Source organism: Lissotriton vulgaris, chromosome 2_1 (assembly GCF_964263255.1).
Source record: "Lissotriton vulgaris chromosome 2_1, aLisVul1.2, whole genome shotgun sequence".
In the NCBI taxonomy this organism is placed as follows: Eukaryota; Metazoa; Chordata; class Amphibia; order Caudata; family Salamandridae; genus Lissotriton; species Lissotriton vulgaris.
The window spans coordinates 1,973,432,365-1,973,455,083 of record NC_141687.1 but is presented as its reverse complement, the minus strand read 5'-3'; the positions used below and the strand labels follow the sequence as shown (position 1 = coordinate 1,973,455,083).

General features: G+C 43.6%; 1 protein-coding gene across 2 annotated transcripts in view; it reads left to right on the top strand.

The window, feature by feature from the left end:
- RCCD1 (RCC1 domain containing 1) overlaps positions 1-22,719 on the top strand; it is a 154,143-nt gene that overhangs the window by 103,704 nt on the left and 27,720 nt on the right. For both annotated transcript variants that reach the window (XM_086958178.1, XM_086958177.1), the window contains one exon: positions 17,001-17,030. In XM_086958178.1, coding sequence (XP_086814304.1) covers positions 17,001-17,030 — 30 coding nt within the window. The remainder of the gene's footprint in view (positions 1-17,000; positions 17,031-22,719) is intronic.

Genomic DNA, 22,719 nt, shown 5'->3' with positions numbered 1-22,719 from the left:
CAGATCGTTAACTAGCTGACCATGTTGAATCTTAGTCCCATGGGACGTAATGAAACCTCTTTCTTTCCACAAACGGCCAAAACTATGGGCCACGCCAAATGCGTACTGACTATCTGTGAACACATTCACTCTCTTTCCCTTAGCTAAAACACACGCTCTTGTTAGAGCTATTAATTCTGCAGCTTGGGCAGAATTCTGACTCACTCTTGCAGTCTCCACAATCGTTCTTAGAGTCGTTACCGCATAGGCAGCAGTCACATCACCATTCTCCAATTTAAAGCATGACCCATCAACATACAACGTGCCATCTGGATCTGACAATGGAGTGTCTTTTAAATCAATTCGTCCTTTTGTCTCTTCCTCCGTTCTAAAACAACAATCATGGGGCTCGGAATCACTCGACTCTTGATTAGCCGGCAACAACGTTGCTGGATTCAATACATTACATCTTTTGATCTGAATATGACTTGCTAATAATGTCAGCTCGTAACCAGATAATCTCGCACTGGTAAGGTGTTGTGTCTTGGTTCGATTCATGAGTGTGTCCACAGCATGAGGAACCATAACCACTAGCATGTTGTTCATCACCAAACCAGCAGATTGTCGAATGGAAGCCGCAGCTGCCGCTGTAGCTCTCAAACAACTAGGTAACGCTCTAGCTACCGGATCTAATGTTGATGAAAAATACGCACAAGGGCGTTGTTTATCACCAAATGTCTGTGTCAGAACACTCAACGCGCAACCTTCTCTCTCGTGAACGTAGAGCGTGAATGGCTTGCTGTAATCAGGTGTACCTAATACAGGAGCTGAACATAGTGCATTTCGTAACTCAGAAAAACTCTCCTGACATTCATCAGACCATGGCACCGGACTCGGAACATTTTTCCCAGTCAAAGCTACCAACAGTTTTGCTAAAAGAGAAAAATTTGGGATCCACTGCCTACAGTAAGAGGTAATACCTAAAAAGGCACGCACTTCTCTCTGCGTGCGAGGAACACTCATCTGCGTAATTGCTTTTATTCTCTCTGGGGTCAACTTCCTTCCCTCCTTTGACAAGAGATGACCTAGGTAGGTCACTTCTTGGCAGCAGTATTGCATTTTCGAAGGTGATACCTTGTGATTCAAATTAGACAAATGATGCAATAACGAAATCGTAGCTGCTTTGCAAGTTTCCTTGTCATCGGCAGCCACTAGAAGATCATCTACATACTGCACTAAAGCAGAGCCTGGAGGAAGGACAAAGGAATCTAGCTGACTTTTTAATGCCTGACTGTAAATGGATGGGCTCTCACAATAGCCTTGTGGAGCGCGTTTAAATCTGAAACTTCGACCTCCTAGACAGAAGCCGAAAATATCTCTGCTTTCTTCGGCTATCGGAATGCTGAAAAAGGCATTCTTTAAGTCGATGACTGAAAACCATGTGGCTGTAGCAGGAATCAATGTTAACAAGGCCGTAATGTCTGGAACTACAGGAAACTGCAGGACCACAATCTTATTGACTTCTCTGAGGTCGATGACACACCTATACACTGGAGGCTTTGTAGGATCAGTTCGTTTCAAAATCGGTAATACAGGACTGTTACAGACATTTCCTCTAGTTTCTTCAACCACACCTTTTTTAATCAAATCTTGTACAATCAATAAAAGTGCTCGTTCACCTTCACTAGATATTTTGTATTGAGGAATTCGTGGAAATTTTACATTTGCTTTCAAAGTGACTACATATGGTGGTATTTCTAAAAGGCCTACATCGTTAGGACCAGTCGCCCAAAGAGTATCAGGGAGTGAACGCAGCTCTGGCGGGAGTGCATCCATTGACAAGTACATCGGAGAGGTGATTCTTTTGCCCAATGTAAGCTGTACTCCTTCCGGAGAACAGTACAATGTCGCATATAGTCGTTTTAACAAGTCTAAACCAAGCAGATTTTCATTACAACCTGTCGTCAAAATTAGGGGTGCTTTCAATTGACACGGTCCAACAGAAATAGACAAAGGACCAGATATGGGGTTGTAAACAGGGGCGCCTGAAAAACCTACAGAAACATTTGTTGAGCCGGACAAAGGTGCGCCAGGGAGTTTCGCATGAATGATAGAACTTTTTGCTGCACCAGTATCCAACAGAAACGGTTCGATTACACCTGACGTTGCTACTGCGACATAAGGCCCACTCTGATCCACTGGAACTGATACTACTCCCTCTCTCTGTCCATGGCTGTCCTAGTACCCATTTTGTTGAAATCCCTCATCCACTTCACAATAGTCTTCAACAAGATACTGTTGAGATCTATTTTGCTGGGCAGACTGTCCATTTCGTTGATCAAAGTGATTGGAAGGGCGATCATTCGTTTGTGGAGGCATAGCACCTCGCCCTCGACCTCTAGAATTTTGCACAAAACCACCACGACCTCTCTGAGCTGCTGCTGCGTTATTTTGCGCTAAGACTGGACACTCATTCTTGTAGTGACCCTCTTTCTTACAGTACGCACACTGATTCCACTGATATTGAGGTCTCGGTGAACTATAATCTGTTCTTTGATACGAGCCCTGTTGCGTATTAGTCTGATTCGTGCGAGGCGGATACGCCTGTTGCAAGAGAACTTTAGTTTTTAAGTCTTTCGTTTTCTTATCTGATTTTTCTTTCTCCTCTTTATCCCTATTTTCATAATACTGTGCAGTTGCAAGTATTTGCGCAGTTGTAGAGACAGCCCACGCACTCTCGGAATCTTTTAATTTGTTGCATAGCTCAGGTAACAAATTATGTACGAACTTATCGACAAACAGTCTCTGTCCTCCTTCTGTGCTCATATCCTGACCACTATGATCTACAAAAGTCTCTTCGAACCTCGTGAAAAAGTCGGAGACACTTTCATCTTTCTTTTGCCTGCATGCGGACAACTTGTCCCAATTAACGCGCAATGCGGGCATCAGAGTCTTCATTAAGTCGATTATCCTACCTGGAAGATTAGCAATTAGAGGTTTGGGTTTTGAACCACCTATTTGCTGACCATCCGCTGCAATGATAGCTGCCCAATCGCCACCTAGGGCAACTGGATGATTCTCTTTACGAATTTTAGCCCAAATTGGTTGTGGAACTACATTACCAAATAACATATCAATGTCCGCCAGATTCATTACACAGGCCTCAACTGTCTGTGTTAATTCTTTATAGTATCCGGCAGGATTCTTACGCGGGTCTGGCAAGGCCTGCTTCACTGCTAGCACTTCGGCTCGTTTCCATGGAATGTGTATCCACACTCTTTGGAATTGGGCCGGAGCTGCTACAATACCATTCGGTGCGTCAGCTTGCACAGCTTCGCGCCAAATTGGAGGAACCTCCCTCATTGGATATTGGCGAGTCTGCTTCATCTTACTTTTCTCTAAATCTCTTGGTGAACGAAGTGATGGATCACTCCTATAACTTAAAATCAGTTCCATCGCTTCTTCTATATTTTGACCTACTATCATTCCTGCAGCAAACTCTTTCTGAACCTTAATTAAGTCTTCTAAATTTGATTCAACATCATCTTCTTCTACTTCCTCACGTAAAAGCGAGCACATCTCATCAAAGACATACCGTTGCGTTGGTTCCTTCCATTGCATAAATGTATCTAGCACATCTCTCGTACTATATCTCCTACTCTTCGAAATCCATCTGAGAGCCGTGGAATCTAAAATTCCCCGTTCCTCAGTACTCGGAAGCTGACTACGTCTTTGAACAGAGTCAGAAGTAGGAGTCTTGATTAAAGTTTTATAGAAAGGAGACAGAATGCTAGAAACAGAATCAGTGATTCTTCGACGAACAGAAAGTGGAGTCAACACACTAGCAGACGCAGAGAACACAGTAGAAGTAGGAACAGATAGCGGGACAGTAGGAGTATCGAGGAAAATAGTTTGTGGAACAGTAGGTGTAAGCGAGACAGATACAGGTATAGGTAGAGAAGTCGGCAACCCAAGAAGAGGAGGTGCCGTAGGGACATTCACATTGACCACAGGAGGTACAGGAGCTTGATTCTGAGGAGCAGGAGCAGGAATACCGGGTTGTCCAGCAACCGGCAATTGAACATTCGGTAAAGGTGGAGCCGTAGCACCTTGTGCATACGGTGGAGGTGACCTTAACAAATAAGACAACAAAGGATCGTTTTCGGGGTCCTCCAGTATCTTAGCTGTTTTCGATGGCAAGGCAGGATAGCACTTGTCGATCGCTAAATTATGCTCTCTAATGGCCACCTCTATGGCCTTCTCAGACTCGTTAACTTGCAGCTGTTTAGCCGCTTGTTCTAAAGTCAACTCTTCTTGCTCTTTCTGTTCTTTCTTCAATCTTTTAATCTCTCTCTGTTTAGATTCTTTTCGCCAGTAACGGAAAGAATCAAACATTGCCGGCCGGGCTTTCTTCCTAAACAATTTCGCTTCTAAATTATCAAGGATTTCGGGTTCAAAACTACCATGTAGTGGCCAACTAAGGACACCATCCTTTTTCGTATAGCGGACCCACACCTCATTGTAAGATATAGGACCCACACCATGTTTACAGTACAAGTCGTATAAGGGAGTCCCAATCGGAGGAACCAGACATGAGTCCTCCAATCGTGAATCGCTGTTGCAACCAAAACACAACAACATACAATTTCTCCGACTTACCATTTTGCAATCCGGAACACAGAACAAACAAAACACGAAACAGATATGTGCACCTGAACCAAGAACTTAGGCCTACCAAAAGCGAACTGATGTATCGATACCCAAACTAAACCAAATAGATTATCGTAAATTATCGTAACCAGAACAACCAGTGATAATCTTACGAAACCAAACCAAACCAAGAACCAAAAAGGATTTTAACAACCCTCACGAAGTAACCAACTAGCAACTACTAAATACTTAACTGAGGCACTGAAGACGTCACCAAGGAGAAACCCGTCACGTTTCGCCGTACTAAGGACTGCACCTCGGGTCCAAGACAGGGCGACGGTCAAGGCAACGGCCCACTGCAGCCGTCCTGAACGGGAACCCTCGTGGAAGAGAACTTCGGGCCACTTTTGCGATATGCCGGGATCGATGAAGTGGGGCGCCTCCCTCAGGAATCTTCACACGAAGCTTCTCGAACTCTTCAGGCTTTTGGACCGGTACCGAATGACGTAGCCCCACGTTGGGCGCCAATTGGAGTTCTGGACTTTTTGGTTCCGTCCAGAGGTGTCAGGGAACAACACCCAAAGACCCCGGAGTTCCACCTGCCTTGGTGCACAAATAAACAGAAACACGGGCTTCTCGATGGTGGCGTCAAAGACCAAAGGTTTATTACTGCAGGGACACAGAAGTCACAGAAACCACGCATGGGCAGTGTCTAGGAGCCTGTTCGATTTGTACATAGAGGGTTGCTCCTTATATACTAAAAATTGTGCTCCAGGCAAATACTTCACATGTTAGTACATTCCCAAACCTTTGTGTCCTAAACAATAAATATTTGGCGTTACACAGGAACCGTCGATAATATCTGATGCCAAACATTACGAAGCAGGGTTCCCACTAGTTCATCACAATCCCTTGTCAATATTGCATTCAAGAGCCGGACCGCCTCATCGTAAATTTCGTTGCCTCCCCCTAATAAAGATTCAGAAAGAAAGGAACGGAGCCAGGTGTGGAAGATAGAAAAGTGGGATAAGGGATGTTTGTGGGTTGTAAATGGGCAAGGCTACCGGCTTCGGCCGCCTAATCTTGATCGGGACAATGGACACGAGAACCAGTTCGGTAGGGCTGGCCTCGGGCAGAGGAGGCAGCCTTTGTCGAGTCATGCAGCTACAGCGTGTTCTGTTCCAAGGTGCACGTGTCACTTAAAGAAGTGAATCGTCGGCTAAGCCTACGTGTCCTTAATTGAAATGAAGTGATCAGAGGTTATTGCGTATGTGAGGGCAAGAAACACAAAATGGCTGCCATGATCTAAGATGGATGCCATGGGTAGATCAGAAATGTGTTTGTAACAGGAGTACTCTTGCTCGTAGCATAGCGAAAACACCAGGATATGCTAAATGGATCATTTGCGGTTCGCTGATACCAATATTATGTATTTCCGACGATATTGAAAACACGGGTTCAAATCGTCACGGAACCTCACGCCATCGGGCTCGGATGTGTTTTCTGCGCTCCGGTTTGGAACCAAATTTCCTTCGGCGCGCAATCCTCACCCAGTTCGGCGGTACTGTCTTGATCGCGATCTACGACGCAAAACTCTACCAACTTCGAATTCTTCGGTCGTTAAGGCCTTCGGGCCTACCTAGGCCTCACTTCCTCGCTCATGGAAAGGAGGCCATTCAAGAAGTGTCCTCAATGTGGGTCGAAGTTTCCCCACACCGACCTACATGAGTTATGCAACCTGTGCCTTCCACCGGAGCACGAGGCCAAAGACTGTTCGGCGTGTGCCTCATTCCGCTCCAAGAAGACAATCCAGGACCGACGAGCTCGAAGTACTATGGCTCGCTTGTCAGCTCCGATTCCCGACGACATCTTCGATGAAGGCGTGGACGTGCCAGAACACCAGCACGCCGAAGAGAGTATCGGATCATCAGATGCCGAAGACTCCGATGTCGAGGAGGTCACTCCAGCTCGACGGGTCGTAAGTAAGACCGTCGACCCCACCCCTTCCTCGACACCATCTAAAAAGGCTTCGGTCACACCCTCACCTTCGGGCTCTGGTGCACACCGAGACACTGCTTCTAACGCCCCGCCTTCGGGCACGGCAAAGAAGATTACAAAGCCTTCAGGCGGCTCCGGCTCGAGCCAGCCTACTTCCGGTGCCGACCCAGTACCGACACCGAAGAAAAAGCCATCTTCCTCTTCCACGTCGACCGTTGCTTCGACACCCAAGCACACGGCGCCGAAGACTGCCAGCCATTCATCGACATCGAAACCGCACTCGGAGCCGAGCAAAAAATCAGCCAAAGCTCCAGATTCACATGCATCGGAGCCGAAAAAACCCTCGGAACCAAAAAAACAGGTTCCCTCAAAAGATACTTCAAAAGGGCACACTCCTAAGCCAACTGCCGACTCGGTGCCTAAAATACCTACGGAGCCGAAAATGTCGATGCCAAAGGATATACCTAGCTCACAAGAGCTTTTTACCTGGATCCACAACAAAAAACTCCTGTAAAGGATCCCAAAACGGGACAATTGACTCTCAGCTCCAAGAAGAGACCACTTAAGGCACCAGCACCTCTTCTCCCTGCAAAGAAGAGACATTGCAACCTCTCCATTAAGGGTCCCTTCTGCCCCACCTCCCCATACTGTTCCTACTCATACACCTCCTCCACCACAGCATTCACCTACACCATCTCCTAATCCAGACAATGACGTACACACAGATTCTGATTATGAAGGTGGAGGTGCACTTTACCCACCACAGGCTAATAGTCTCCCTCAGTCACCTGATCCATGTGATGATTACAACACCCCTGATGTGACTTATGTCCCACAGGATGATGCCTATCCTTCCAGACCTTCCCCACCAGAGGACACCATAGGTTTTAACCTGCTAGTCCAGAGGGCTGCACAATATCATGGGGTGGACTTACACACTGACGCAGTCTAGGAAGACTTCCTCTTAGACACCTTTCACAACACACAAAGGTATACAACCGTCTTACCAATGCTTAAGGGCGTCATCAAGCACGCAACAGAAATTTTTAAAGACCCCGTTAGAGCTAGGGTCCTCAATCCCCGCATTGAGAAAAAATATAAAGCTGCCCCTTCAGACTCAGCTTATATTAAAGGGCAGGCACAATTAGATTCTTTAGTGGTATCCAATGCACGTAAACGTGCTAATTCTCAAACAACAGGTGAAGCCTCACCACCAGACAAAAATCTAAATTGACTCCTCTGGCAAAAGAACTGCGGCACAAGCAGCTAACATCTGGCGCATCGCCAACACCCAAGCATTGCTGGCCAGATACGACAGGGCACATTATGACGAACTAGAGTCCCTAATGCAGCACCTACCAGACAAATACAAGAACAGGGCTAATGAACTTATGCAGGAAGGTAAAAATATCACGAATGCTTCCATCCGTTGTGCCCTAGACGCTGCAGATACTGCCTCAAAGGCAATCAATACCAGCACCCTACTACGTAGACATGCCTGGCTACGTATTTCAGGTTTTAAACCTGAGGTGCAAAAACTCCATACTTAGGGGTCGATTAGGATCGCGGACGGACTTGAGTCCGTCCGCGATCCCCGAGGAGGAGGGAACTCCCGCAGAGGCTGCGGAGTTCCCTCCATTGCAATTAGGATGTGACCGCCAGGGTGGCGGTCACATCCCCTATATTTAACATTGTGGCGGGAGCAGCTTCAAGCTGCACCCGCCACAATATTAAAAATGCATGCATCGCATTTGCGTGCACAAAGCGGCAGGCACCGCGCGGTGCCTGCTGCTTTGTGCACGCAAATGCAGGGGGGTACCATAGGTACCCCCCCATGTGCACCCCCCACCCCCCCTTCACCCAGGAGGCCCGCAACGGGCCCCCGAAGTGATTGTCCGTATGCTTTTCCACGGCGGAAAAGCCGCCGCGGAAAAGCATTACTTTTACACCATCCTAATATAGCTGGCGGTGTCTGATAGACACCGCCAGCCATGTTAGTGCTTTTCCGCCGCGGCCTCTTGCATATTCATAGTATCCCATGCAAGACTGCAAATGCGTCCACTGTAATAGTGCTTATCACGTCAATGGAACCAGGCTCAAGGTCACTTAACAGACCTAATGTTGGTAGACGGTCGAACTCATCACTCTCTGCAGTGGTGGAACACCAAAAACCTTTCCAAGGGACGACTGTTCCTAGAGCCAGTTCCTCAGATAATCTTGACTGTGGACGCATTGCTCTCCGGCTGGGGAGCCCACCTACTGCAACACACCATGCAAGGCAGGTGGACACCGCAACAAAAATTATTCTACATCAATCATCTGGAGTTATTAGCAGTATTCCTGGCACTAAAAGCTTTCCAGAAGCAAGTAGCAAACAAAGCTGTGTTAGACCGCACAGACAACATGACAGCAATGTATTACATACAGAAGCAAGGAGGCACGCACTCCCTGCAACTATCTCAACTAGCACAGGAAATATGGAGGTGGGCCATACCTCAGAACATATTCCTTCAAGTTCAACATGTCCCAGGAGTACAAAATACTATAGCGGATCTGTTAAGTCGTCAAACACAACAGACCCACGAATGGGAACTTCATATGCAAGTTCTTCAGCCATTCTTTCACTTGTGGGGACAACCTCAGATAGACCTATTTGCCACCCACGAAAACGCAAAATGCCCAAGCTTCGCCACCAGATATCCACACCCACTGTCCAAAGGCAATGCAATATGGATGAATTGGTCAAACAGATTTGTGTACGCTTTTCCACCTCTACCACTCATGCCTCTAGTAGTACGCAAACTACAGCAGCATTCTCTGACCCTCATCCTAGTTGCTCCAACGTGGGCCAGACAACCGTGGTACACCACTCTGCTACAACTCTCAGTAGTACCGCACCAAAAATTACACCTGTCTCCGCACCTCTTAACGCAGAACCGTGGAGAGATCAGACACCCGGACCCAGCTCAGCTCAACCTAGTGATCTGGCTCCTGAAGTCCTAGAATTTGGATATCTGAACCTTCCTCCAGACTGCATGAATGTCATTAAAGAAGCTAGACGTCCTACCACTAGGGCATGTTATGCAGCCAAGTGGAATCAATTTGTAATATATTGTCATAACAACGATATTAATCCCTTGGATGTGGCCATTCAACCCATTATGGGTTACTTACTGCATCTCCAAAGATGTAACTTAGCCTATACGTCTATTAGACTACATCTTGCTGCAATAGTAGCATATCTGCAAAAAAGACATCTCTTTTCAGAGTGCCTGCCATTAAAGCCTTTATGGAAGGCCTTAAAAGAATAATTCCTCCTAGAGTATCACCTTCACCTGTATGGAATTTAAACGTCGTTCTCACACGGCTAATGGGGCCTCCCTTCGAACCCCTACACAAATGTGAATTACAATTTTTAACCTGGAAGGTTGCGTTCTTAGTAGCTATTACTTCCCTGCGCAGAGTAAGTGAACTACAAGCACTAACCATTCAAGAACCCTTTTTGCAAATGCATCAAAATAAGGTTGTTCTGCGTACCAATCCAAAATTCCTGCCTAAAGTCAATTCTCCATTCCATCTCAATCAATCTGTGGAACTGCCCGTTTTCTTCTCGCAACCACAGTCAGTAGCAGAAAGAGCTCTTCACATTTTAGATGTCAAAAGAGCGTTGCTATACTACATAGAAAGAACACAACCCTTTCGTAAGACAAAACAACTTTTTGTGTCTTTCTCACCACCACACAAGGGCAATCCCATTTCAAAATCTGGAATAGCTAGATGGATTCTGAAATGCATACAGATTTGCTACCACAAAGCTAAACGTACGCTATCTGTTCCTCCTAAAGCCCAGTCTACCAGAAACATAGGGGCTTCAATGGCATTTTTAGGGAACATTCCCCTAGATGACATCTGCAAAGCAGCTGCATGGGCTACACCGCACACATTCACAAAACACTATTGTGTAGATGTGCAAACAAAACATCAAGCTAATGTGGGCCAGGCTGTTCTCAAAACATTATTCCAAACTACTGCAACAGATAGGGGTGGTCGCCGCTAATAGTGGGTACTGCTATTTAATCTATGCATAGTGTACAATCTGCAGCTCATATGCCTTGAACGGAAAATGCATCTGTTCTTGGCATGTAGAGCTGCAGAGTCGTACACGCCCACCCGCCTCCCCGGCTACCCTTATCTGTTCCAGTATTATCTTAATTAGATACAAATTACACGGGCATCCTTCCTGTACTTGCAAAGCTCCATCATTTCCCTAATGGCGAAAAACAATCTGGGGATGGAGCCGATGCCCATTCGCAATTTGGTCCTAAGGAGGAGTCACCTATCTCGTGACTTCCAAAGAACTTTTCAGGACAACAACAAAGTGCAAACATCCGGGCCCAACACTAGGTGGCGATCTATGTATAGTGTACAACTCTGCAGCTCTGCATGCCAAGAACAGATGCATACTGGGAAGTATCATTTTCCTTTTTATTAATTTCCCCTACGAAAAGCTCCTGTGACATACTTCAATGGACCTACTCGATCTCCGTGCTGAACTGCACCCTGACCATAGTGGACTCGGCCAAATCACTAGGAATCACACTGGACAATAACCTGATTATGCGAGCCCTCATCAACACACTGGCCAAAAATGCCAGGTTTCACCTGAGCTACCTGAGAAATCTCAAACCATTCCTAGATATATCGGACCTAATAATGGCAGTTCAGGCTTTAGTTCTCTCTAGGATCAAATAAAGATGCTCAACCTTATCTGGCCTACCCAAGATCTCAACAGCTCCCCTAAAAGCCCGTCTTAACGCAGCCGCAAGACTCCTAACAGGCTCAAAAAAATTAGACCACATTTCAACGCACCTGAAGGCACTGAATTGGCTGCCGCACAAAGCCAGAATCCAACTCAAAGTGGCTTGTATCCCTCATAAAGCGGAGCAATCCTAGTGTCCTGCGTATCTTGCTCAGAAAATCTCGGTTTTGCCCGAGGAGGCAGGCACTCCTGATGTGCCAGGAATTTTGTGTTGAAACCACCCCTCCTCCGGAAGAAGAAAACATACAACCGAGCATTCTCTGGGGCTGCCCCCAGAATCTTAAACTCACTGCCGCCTTACATCAGAAGAATACCAGCTCTATCAAGATTCAAAAAGGAAGCAAAGACTTTCCTAATGGGCAAATTCCTACCCTAAACTATCTCAGTGCTTCTACACTTTCTACAGCTCAGGGATTTGCTAGTGTTCTGTACTTGAACTCTACCGGGGTTGCCGACTTTGCTCTCATATATGTAAACCATGTGATTCTTTTTTCAGTGACGTTGCTCACCACTCTGCATCTTTTTCACCTCACTGTCACTTTAGGGGCAAGGCTGGTGCTTGGCAATCTCCCTCTGCCCCTGCTAACGTTCTCTTGCTATCTCCACCAACTGTACTCCTGCTCTCCACTCCTACTCCCTGTAAATAGCCCGTTTTTCCATGTTTTCCTGTTCTAATTTGTATCTAACTTGTTTTTTCTAATTCTTGTAAATAACGTGCTATTGCTGTTTAACTCTCCCTCTTTATCTGGGTCCATGCTTATCCAGAAAGACATTATCTAAGAACTCCCAACCTTTTGGTTGAGTTGTCCCTGGTGGTAGTATCCTACCAGGGTGTGGGTAGGCACCAATGAGGAAGCATGTCACAATAAAGTGAGTGAGGCATCTATTTCAATAACTTTGGAAATCTTGGCAGGACTAGGAAGCAGTGTCCTTCTCCGATTCTGCCCATTTTCTTCTCTTTTGTCCAGTTGCCTAATTGTGAGAATAATGATAATTTGGGAGAATGAACTGGGTATGTCATCTCTTGATCTCCTTATGTGAGAACCGCAAAGTTGTAACTTACACAGGATACGTTTACACTTTAGTCACACAGTGTGAATCTGGCATCTATACATGGGATGTATATGTGCACAGTGTATACCCTCATGTTTTCACCATGCCACCATAGTTTTGCCTTTAGTTGGAACCTTTGAGTGTAAGCAGAGAAGTGCTAGGGCAACTGAATACAAATAAATCAACACCCTCAAATTGTTAACTAATTGGGTGTTCACAAGTCTTTAGTTATACATTGTTCCCACACTTACCTTCATATTTAACTTACAACAGCAAGATTTGTGTACATGTGTAGTGATATTTGTAGAAAAAATGCAAAATCATGTATGAATCCCAGGATCTAGAAGCCAAAGCGTTTAAGGCTGTTTCTTTTTTTTTTGCTAAAATAGATCAATTTTCTTATCCCTAAAAATGCATATTGTGCACTAAATGTAAATTATGCATATTTGTATGATTGAAGAAGTTAGCATTGATAGTGAATTCTTTGCACTTCCATGCATAATTTTCAATAGGCGTAAATTATGCATATGCAGGTTAAAAATTGTGTGAAGCAGGGAAACATTTGTTAACTGCATCCACGTTTAGAGTTAAAATACGCAGTCCTTCATTTCAGGAGAAAAGAACAATGATGTTGTATTCTTAGTAGTGCACTATCTTTTAGTATTTCAAATGCATTTACTCAATGAAATATGTAATTAATGTTTTATCAAATTAGTATTTTATTATCTTCAGCTTTTAATGTCTTGTTGACAATATATAGGATTAACATTTTAGTATTCCATATATGGTGGTTGTATGAATTTTTTGCTGCTGTAATGTATTCTATCTCCAGCCATTTCCTTTTACTTGATTTATAGATTTTGATGTATTTGCGTTTTATTCATAACTGTATTCATCAATATTTCTCTATTACAAAATGTTTTAGAGTTTGCAATTTTATCATAGATTTCTTGTACTGTATTTATGAAATGCTAATAAAAAATTATAACACAAAAAAGAACAATAAGCAAAGGGTAAATTCCAAATGATTCAACATACTAGTTCCTTTTATTTCATATATTCTTTCTTTGAAATTGTATCATCAAGTTGAGAATTGAAGGCAAAAAGAGCAATGAGTACAACCATCTGACACTGGTTTTTCTCTCCCACATAGACCCTAGTGTTCTTTTCAAAGCTGCCTAGAAACTAACTGATCTGGCAAACAGAAACCAATTGGTGTGTAAATCCGTATAGTAATTGGTGTTGTGAAAGTAGCAATAGCTTGTTGAAGATGGTGTTCACTTATGAACTAGGAGCCTTCTGCAGAGAAGAGGATCCGGCCATGAGATTTGTGGTATCTTTTCCGAACAGGTGGCCGTTTAAGGCCTTGCTGGTGAAGCAAAGGTTCTGTAAAACAGTATAGTGTGGGATTCGGGTGCGTTTGTGGAAAGGTGTATGAGCAGCAGATCGTTCGACATAACTGTGATGAAATCAGGCAGGCATACAGCTTTCAGATAGTAATAAAAGAGGTATAAGAGGTATAACATGGAATGCGCTGCAAAGGCCATGCATGACTGGCTCAGCAATGCAGTTGATTTATGCCTACCTACTTCTCATATAAAAGGAAACAATCACCGTCCTCCAGCCCCATGGTACAATGATTCACTTAGAGCTGAAAAAACCAAATGCAAATCATTGGAGAGAAAATGGCGGAAAGAATATGCACCAGACAAAAAGGTGATATACAACAACGCTAGAAACAAATATCATGCTGCGTGTATAAAATCCAAAGCCCTATATGTATCCAAGACCATCATGGAAGGAACAAATCGATCCAAAACTCTGTTTAATACGGTCAAAGAACTGGCAGGCGCTCAAACTACAGCAACTGCCCGGCCTCTAAATAAGCAACAATGTCAGGACCGTGCTCTTTTTTTCAATGATAAAATTGATAACCTAATCCTAGAGATTAATAACAATAAGAGCGATGCCGCCAATCAAGGAGGGTCTGATAACACCGCGGTAGCCAAGGCCACTTTAGAGTGCTGGCCTCCCATTACAATGGAGGGTCTAAAGTCCATCACAAACACCAATAAATTAGGATCCCCCAGTGACCCAATCCCCATAAACATACTAAAACAACTGAATACACCTTTGGAAATAATACTAGACACTCTGAACACCTCCTTTTAGCAATCAACGGTTCCCACACTATGAAAACATGCTAAGGTGAACCCGCTACTAAAAAAGGCAACGGCAAATCCGAAAATTTTGTCTAATTATAGACCCATCTCGCTCCTATCAATATTTTCTAAAATGCTTGAGAGACATGTCCACTCAGCCCTGACTCAATTAATTGAAGGAAATAATCTTCTTCACCCCTCTCAGTCAGGCTTCCGAGCTGGTTTCTCAACGGAAACAGCACTGCTGGGAGTCACAGAAAAGATCCGGAAACTCCTTGACGAAGGTCAAAAGGTAGCCCTCATTTTATTAGACCTCAGTGCGGCCTTTGATACTATATCACACAAAAGACTGCTAACCACTCTGGAAAGCACTGGGATATGTGGGGAAGCATTGAAGTGGATTAGCTCCTTCTTGGAAAACCGGACTTTCCAAATCATATCATGCTCAGGAAACTTCGCTTCACCGCACGGAGTACCCCAAGGCTCAATTCTGAGCCCACTGTTTTTCAATCTGTATGTAAAGCCACTGGCAGATCTAGCTGATAAAGTAGGTCTAACTCTTATGACCTACGCGGATGATTCACAAATCATCTTCTCCCTTTCAGAATCTAGTACATTGCCCCCTTCACATCTCAAACAATGCCTCAGTGACATATTCAACTGGATCACTAGCAACCAGTTGAAATTAAACGGAGATAAGACAGAGGTTCTTTTACTGGGAAAACAGAAGGATCTGTGGAATGTCTCCCACTGGCCTATTCAGATGGGAAACCTCCCGACACCGACCACTCAAGTGCATAACCTGGGGGTTATGGTGGACAGCACTCTTTCCATGAAGCCACAGGCGGGCAAAGTGGTGGCTCTATGTTTCACCATGTTAAAATGTCTCAGGAAAATCCTCTCGATGCTGCCCATCTCCACCCAAAAGACCATAGTCAACGCCCTTATCACATCTCGGCTTGACTACGGAAACATCCTTTACCTCGGCGCAAATAAAGCAGTAGTGCGGAGACTACATATGGTTCAAAACTCGGCGGCCAGGTTGCTTTGTAGAGTCCCAAAAACTGCCAGTATCTCTGGCCACCTACGAGATCTACATTGGCTCAGGGTCGAAAACCGCATCAAGTTCAAAGCCCTGAGCTATATGTTCAGAATAAAAGCAGGTACAGCGCCTAAATATCTACAAGCACTAGTCCATCCTTACCCACCTAAACGCAACCTTTGATCTCAATACGCAGCAAATTTCTGTGTACCCAGGTTCAAGTTGGCAAGAATGGGTGGTAGATCCTTTTCATACTTGGGTCCATCCCTTTGGAATACGCAACCTCCCCATATTCGTAAGGAGGAAAGCTACTTAAGGTTTCGTAAAAACATCAAAACCTGGTTGTTTGAACAATAACTTCCTACTAGGTCTCCTGTAATGTGATGTGCTCCGTCGTGGCGCCGGGAAACCCTTGTTGGGTAGCTGCGCGCCTTATAAGTTTAACAAATAAATAAATAAATATATGTGTCAAACCAGAAACAACATACATCATGTTTGAATTGAAGAAACCGGGGACCTAATGGGAGTCTATTTTCTCATTGTGCTTCAAAGGGATAATTGGAAGAATGGACTCGTTGACTTGTCCATTTTGTTAGTTTACTAGTAGCATCTTGGAACAAAAGGTCTCAGATTTTGGTTGGTGTCCCAATAGCCTTTGTTTTCTTGAACCGGAGGAGCAATTGTATGAAAACTATTTATCACATTGCTATCATTAGCAAAGGACCATTTTTCATGCATCCAAAAGGAATTTGATGTTGCTTATCATAGATAAGTAATAAAATAACCTTTCTGTTTTCAAAACTGTTGTGCTTTTTGGAGGTGCCAAATGAGTTGATGAGCATATATGAAAAGGTTATTTATTCAGACTTGTTTTTTTCTGAATTATTGACCTATTATTTCAGAACTGTTATTTTGCAAATCTTTTGTATAATTTCCATCCCTCAAGGAACTAACTTTTTATTTGAAGAGCATAACATGACTGTCCATATTTCCTAGGCATCTGGTATGGTCTGTTTTGAAGAGTCTTGTTTGTTGTTTACCCTCTAGTATCATTTGGCATAACTCAGCATCACTTGCTCGGAAGAAGGCAGTTCCCCTAATTTCCCGGTTCTTCTGTAGCATCTTAAAGTGGTCGCTGATATTGATTTGGTGATCTGTGCTTTAGAGGACAACAGCATGTTTACTGCCATTCTGTGCTACTCAAATGGTGGAAGTTCAAAGCAAGATCTTCTTGTGCTTACGATCGTTGAATACATTGTAAATTTGAACAAACATTTTTTTTATTTTTTATTTTCAGGGGAAGGACACCTGTATACCTGGGGATGGGGTAAGAATGGAATGCTTTCACTTGATTAGATGTTATTTAAAATATGGGGACAGAGCAGGGACGATTGACCTTGCAACAGAATCTATGTAATTGTGGTGATGACTAATTTATGTCATTACCATAATTCCAGTTTGTGTATTAGTTCCCACTGTAATTGGTTTGGAACAAATATCTGTTATATTTCTAGATACTCTTGCTTAAGATTTATGTGGCTGAAAAATTGATAAAACTGTCCGACTATGAAATTGAAAATATTTACTTCATGAACTGTTAAGTGAAATAATGCAGAATATATTTCTAGCTATTTTCCATGGATAGGTAGATATTGCTAAGATTACAGACTGCAGTGTTTTAAAATATTTTGCAAGTGAATTGTCATGAGAATTTTTGATTAGTATGAACCTAACTTGTGCATATTATATTGCAATGTGGTGAATATTAAATATGTAATAAATGAGCAATAAGGAAATTTCGACACTTCGCCTAAATGTATTGCATTAAACAAGACAAGGTGCCTCCAATTTATTGGAGAGAAAGGAAAGATCAAGAGTTGATCCTGAACTATGACATGTTAAAAGAACAAATGATGGACAGAATGCTGAACAATGTCAAACACTCACCCCCTTGTCCCCACTTCCCATTCCCTATTTGCCAGTCGATCTTACCTCTTGGAACTTGCATCATGACACTGAAACACAAAGTCCTGCGCACTCAAATCCAATATAACAAGTAGTATGCTACTATATGTAATTGAAAAAGACAAATGTCCAACGTTGATTCCTGGAGTTTGATGTATATCTCCTTTTATTAGATCATCACATCAATGGTAATTTACAGCCAGCCGACACGTGTTTCGTTATAGGTCTGTACAATCACAGATGCTATAACTCTTCAGGGCTGGAAAGATACAGAAAGGGATGACCTGTAGTAAGCATGCTAAAAAGCGTTCTTAATCACAAGTATATGCCAGAGTGCAAATAGATGTGACATTCCCCAAATTAAAGGATGAAACAACACCTCGTCATAGGGAACCCATAAGTGATTAAAATGTCATGTTCCGTCATGCATAAATAAATCAGTACATATTTCATTTCGACAACACTATTAGTTATAAATGTTCGTCGTGATAGAAAAAGTGCAAAGACACCCGTGCTAACTGGAACAGAAAAAATTTAAACAGAAAAAATTCATACACAGTGAGCATGAATACCTAAAGAAAACAAACAAAAAGTCTAATCAATACATGAGCAAAATCTGAAGGAGTCAAAAAATCCAACAAAGGGATGGAACAAGGAAAAAACGGCGTGACATATCAACCGCAAGCAACCCCATCAGTGTAGTGCTCAATATTTAGAGAAAATATATCCAAAGTCTACCTCGATGGCTGGATCCTTATTTATTAGGGCTAATCATTTATAAGAAGGTAAGGAAGGGGAAAGAGAAAACAGAAAGAGCAAGGTTTTAGTCAACGCCAGTATACAAAGGTAAGGGTATCCCCCTATAGGGGCGAAGCGTCACATCAAAGAGGTTCTTACCCCACATCCGGTGTTAATTCCAACCCGGCAGGGTAACCTTATAATGGGAAGGTGACGGTGTATAGTATTCTGTAAAGTAATTAAATACCCAATATTAAGAAGTGCATATGTCAGACCCGGTTATTCAAAGTATGCAAGTAATGTAGAAACTAAAACATTATCAGCCGCAAAATCAATGAGAAAAGGGCTCCTTTTGTATATTCTTTGACTGCAATAAAAGGCCCATGACTGCCCGTAAAGTTCTAGAATCATGGAAAACTTAGTGCTCCTAAAAACCTATGTAGTTATGTCAGAAAATTGCATCCAACCTGAAATTTACCCGGTCTCAATAAATGAATTCAACTGAATAATTTAATAAATACTTTTCCATCAAACACTAACCAATACCAGTTGTCTCTTACCCGATATTTTCGTGTAAAATTGATGTAGATGACGCCAGTATTCCGCACCTCGGTGCCACAAGTATTCAACAATCCAATGTCATAAGACGTAAGAGTTCCTTCGCAAACAACCACATGGATACGTGTGGTGTATTAGCTCTAAACAAGATAAAACGTGACCTCTTAGTTACACTTACCTCAAGTACGACAAGTAAGATAATAATATCCACGGGCATATAATTACGGCAATCCAATATTCTAAAAGAGAAAAATATTTACCCAGGGTCGAATCACCCTCGCTACGCTGGCGTCAAGGACCCGGAAGTGACTACGGCCCGACCCGGAAGGTAGAAATAACCTCCACGAGTCCAAAGGACTAGGCTGCTAACCTGCGATGTAGTAAACCTGATTGGAAAAGGCCTGTCGTCGCTAAAAAAGAAAGTACTGCATCATGACCCTGTCGCACATATTACTCACATGGCACGCCCCCATTGTAGGTAGTTTCCCTAAAAGTGCACAGATTGACACATTTGATCAAATGGAAGAAAACTTGCACCTTTTTTAAGTCATCAAAAACCTGAGCTCGCCCTCCTTCTAGAAACCCACCTGTCTCCAACAGAGTGTGACAAGTTATGGACATAAAATGGGATGGGCCGGGTCCTTCATGCTAGTATCTCTCTCACATCACAGGGTTGTAATGACACAGGTAGTCCACTTACGAAACAAGGCGTTGCAATACTTCTTCATAAGCACCTTTCATATAGAATACTCCAAACTTTATCAGATACAGATGGCAGCTATGTGTTTGCCAAACTATCTATATAGAGAACAGCAGTTATCATGGGCTCATTCTGCACTCCACAGACCTTCTAAGTCTGCATTTCCTTCTCAAATCGTAGGTTACTGACATCATTTGGCACCTCGAGAATCATCTTTGGAGGAGACAGTAATGTAGCTCTTGACATTTCTGGAAATATCAGGTAGGCCATACATATACCATGATGGGGACCATTGTTTTTTACATGATCTAATGCAAGGTCATGCGCTTTGGGACCCTTGGAGACTTCTGAATCCGCGAGGAAGCATTTATTCTTTCACCTCTTGCGCCCACATCATTCATACTCGTACTAACTACTTCCTTTGCACCTCTTTGGCGACCAACACTTGGTAGATACGAACATTATTCCTTGTGGGATCTCAGATAATGACCTTATTGGGATTGTATACACCCTGTGAGGACTTTGATGCCTAAATGCTTCCCATTATAAAGACCATGAGGCCAAATGTCACCTCACAGAATACGTACATAGGTATTTGCAGAACAATAAGGGCTCTGTGACCTCAGCACTGACACTGGGGTTGCGGGAAAAACTGTTTTTGTGGCATACTGATGAGGGACTCAGCGATGATCAAACGGAGGCTTACAGACTCTAGGCAATAATTTAAAGCATTGGTCATATCCCCATCTACTGACTATAACTCTTCTCCAAAACCATCCCTTCTCCGGGAGCTTCTACTGACTAAATATCAACTGAATACACAATATACTTCAGAGGTGGAGAAATGCCTCTTCCTTATATGACAAAGACACTATGAAAGGGGTGATAAAGTAAGTAGGCTTTTGGCTTATCAGCTCTGCCACCAAGCTTCGCCCCAAATGGTTCCTGCCATTCGAGACTCTGAGGCTCATCTCATTACCCACCCAACTGCAATAGTGGCAGAGTTTCAGAAATATTATGAACCGCTTTACACAGCTGAAACACATCCAGCATCAGACACTGAATCTTCCTTTTTCTATCTCCTACACAATATGCACATCTGAAAGGTGTGATCACGGCAGAGGAAATCGCTTCAGCAATCAGTGATATGCCCTCCGGGTAGAAACCTCGGAAGAATAGCCTTTCTGTTGAATTTTATAAGGCCACAAGAGCTCAGATTATTCCCATTTTGGTCTTGGTTTATTATGAAGCCCTAGTTTATGACCACCTCTCGGCAGAATTTCTTAGGGCTCAAATTTCTGTACTTCCGAAACTAGACAAGGATCCCCTGGAATGGCTCGCTATTGCCTGATTTCATTGATAAATGTGGACGATATTTTGGTTTTTCCTCCCCTAATTTGAGGTCCATCGAGACACCAAACTGGGTTACCTACTATCCCCGCTGGTATTTCTGTTGGCTCTGGAACTCCTAGCAATTGCAATTTGATCTAATGATAATATTAAGTGTATTTCCATAATGGTGGGGGAGGTTAAGGCCTTTTACTAAGCGAATGATATTCATTTGACATTACCAAACTCCTTGGCTTCAGCTTCTGCTCTGGTTTCCTCAATTGGATTCTTTTTCCCAGTTTTCGGGCAATAAGATAAATTGGTCGAAATGTAAAGCCCTGCCCCTAACGCCCACCACAACAAGCACCTTTGTAGGTAGTCTGCAATTTAAATGGCTACAATCCTGTTTGAACTTTCTCAGGGTGTATATTAAAGGGGCCTGGTAGCATGGTACATAAAAATGTGCAACCCATTGTGAATTGCATCGAGCTTGACTTTAAGAGGTGGTCAGCATTGAACCTGTCCCTGTGGCGTAGGGTACAGGTAATTAATATGAATGTCCTCCCCAAATGTAATTACATTTTTGATATGTTAAAGTTGGTTATGTCAGTCTCCTATCTGCAAAGCATCTAGCGCTCCATCTCCCATTTCATTTGGGGTTCGGAAAGACCTTTCCCATCTGCGGCGCAGCCAGCGCTCCATCTCCCATTTCATTTGGGGTTCGGAAACACTCAGATTAAAAGGTGCAAAGCTCTACTCCACACTAGAGAAGGGTGGCTTGTGTCTTCCTCACTTGGAGGTTTATCAGTTGGGGCAGCAGTTGGCCCACTCTGTGTATGGGTTACCCATATCCAGGGTCACACCATTATTCGTGAAGTTAGAGTGCCATATCTTGTAATCTTCTGGAGATATGGCTGTTTATTACACTTCGAGACCTCAAATTACTCCCCTCTTGAAACCAATCATACACTCCTCCCATATGCATTGCACTGGACCCACAGGCTGGTGTAAGTCATGAGTCGCATCCACACAAAATCCACATTGTGATGCAATGCAGCCATTACAATTGGTGGGGAGGAAATTGATTGAGCCATCTGGATTAATTATGGTATTCACCACATTGAGGACCTTATCTCTAGTGGCCTGATCAAATCGTACCCTGACTATAGACGGGACGTTGCAATTTCACCCTCCCAATTATGGAGATACAATCAGTTGTCGCATGCCCTAGCGCATGTCCTGGGAAAGATGTATACTGACATCCCCAGATCAACCATTACTCTATATATCCCCACCTGGATACATTTGGGAGAGCTATCTCAGGATTGTATCTCACACTGTTGGATTGCTGTTTTTAAGCCCCCACATCCGCTACACTGCGAGCCTGGTGAGAAATCTTGTCTTAACACACAATTCCTGAATGATGACCGGGATTCTCTACTGGCGGATTATAATAAACTATTACTGGTTTAGTTAAGTTTAGTTTTTTTAAGATCCTTCACCGCTGGCACTGTGTCCAGCAAGGTTACACAATGTCCATCTTAGTGTGGACTCATGCTGTTGGAGATGTGGCCTTTTGGATTGCGACTTAGGGGGCTGTTCCGATTCCGGTCGGAAGGGCTCCGAACCTTGTTCGGAGCCCTTCTGACCGAGTCGGAACGTGTCGGCCAGATTCCTTTCCGACCGAGCCATTCCAATGGGCTCCGTCGGAATGGAATTCGACTCG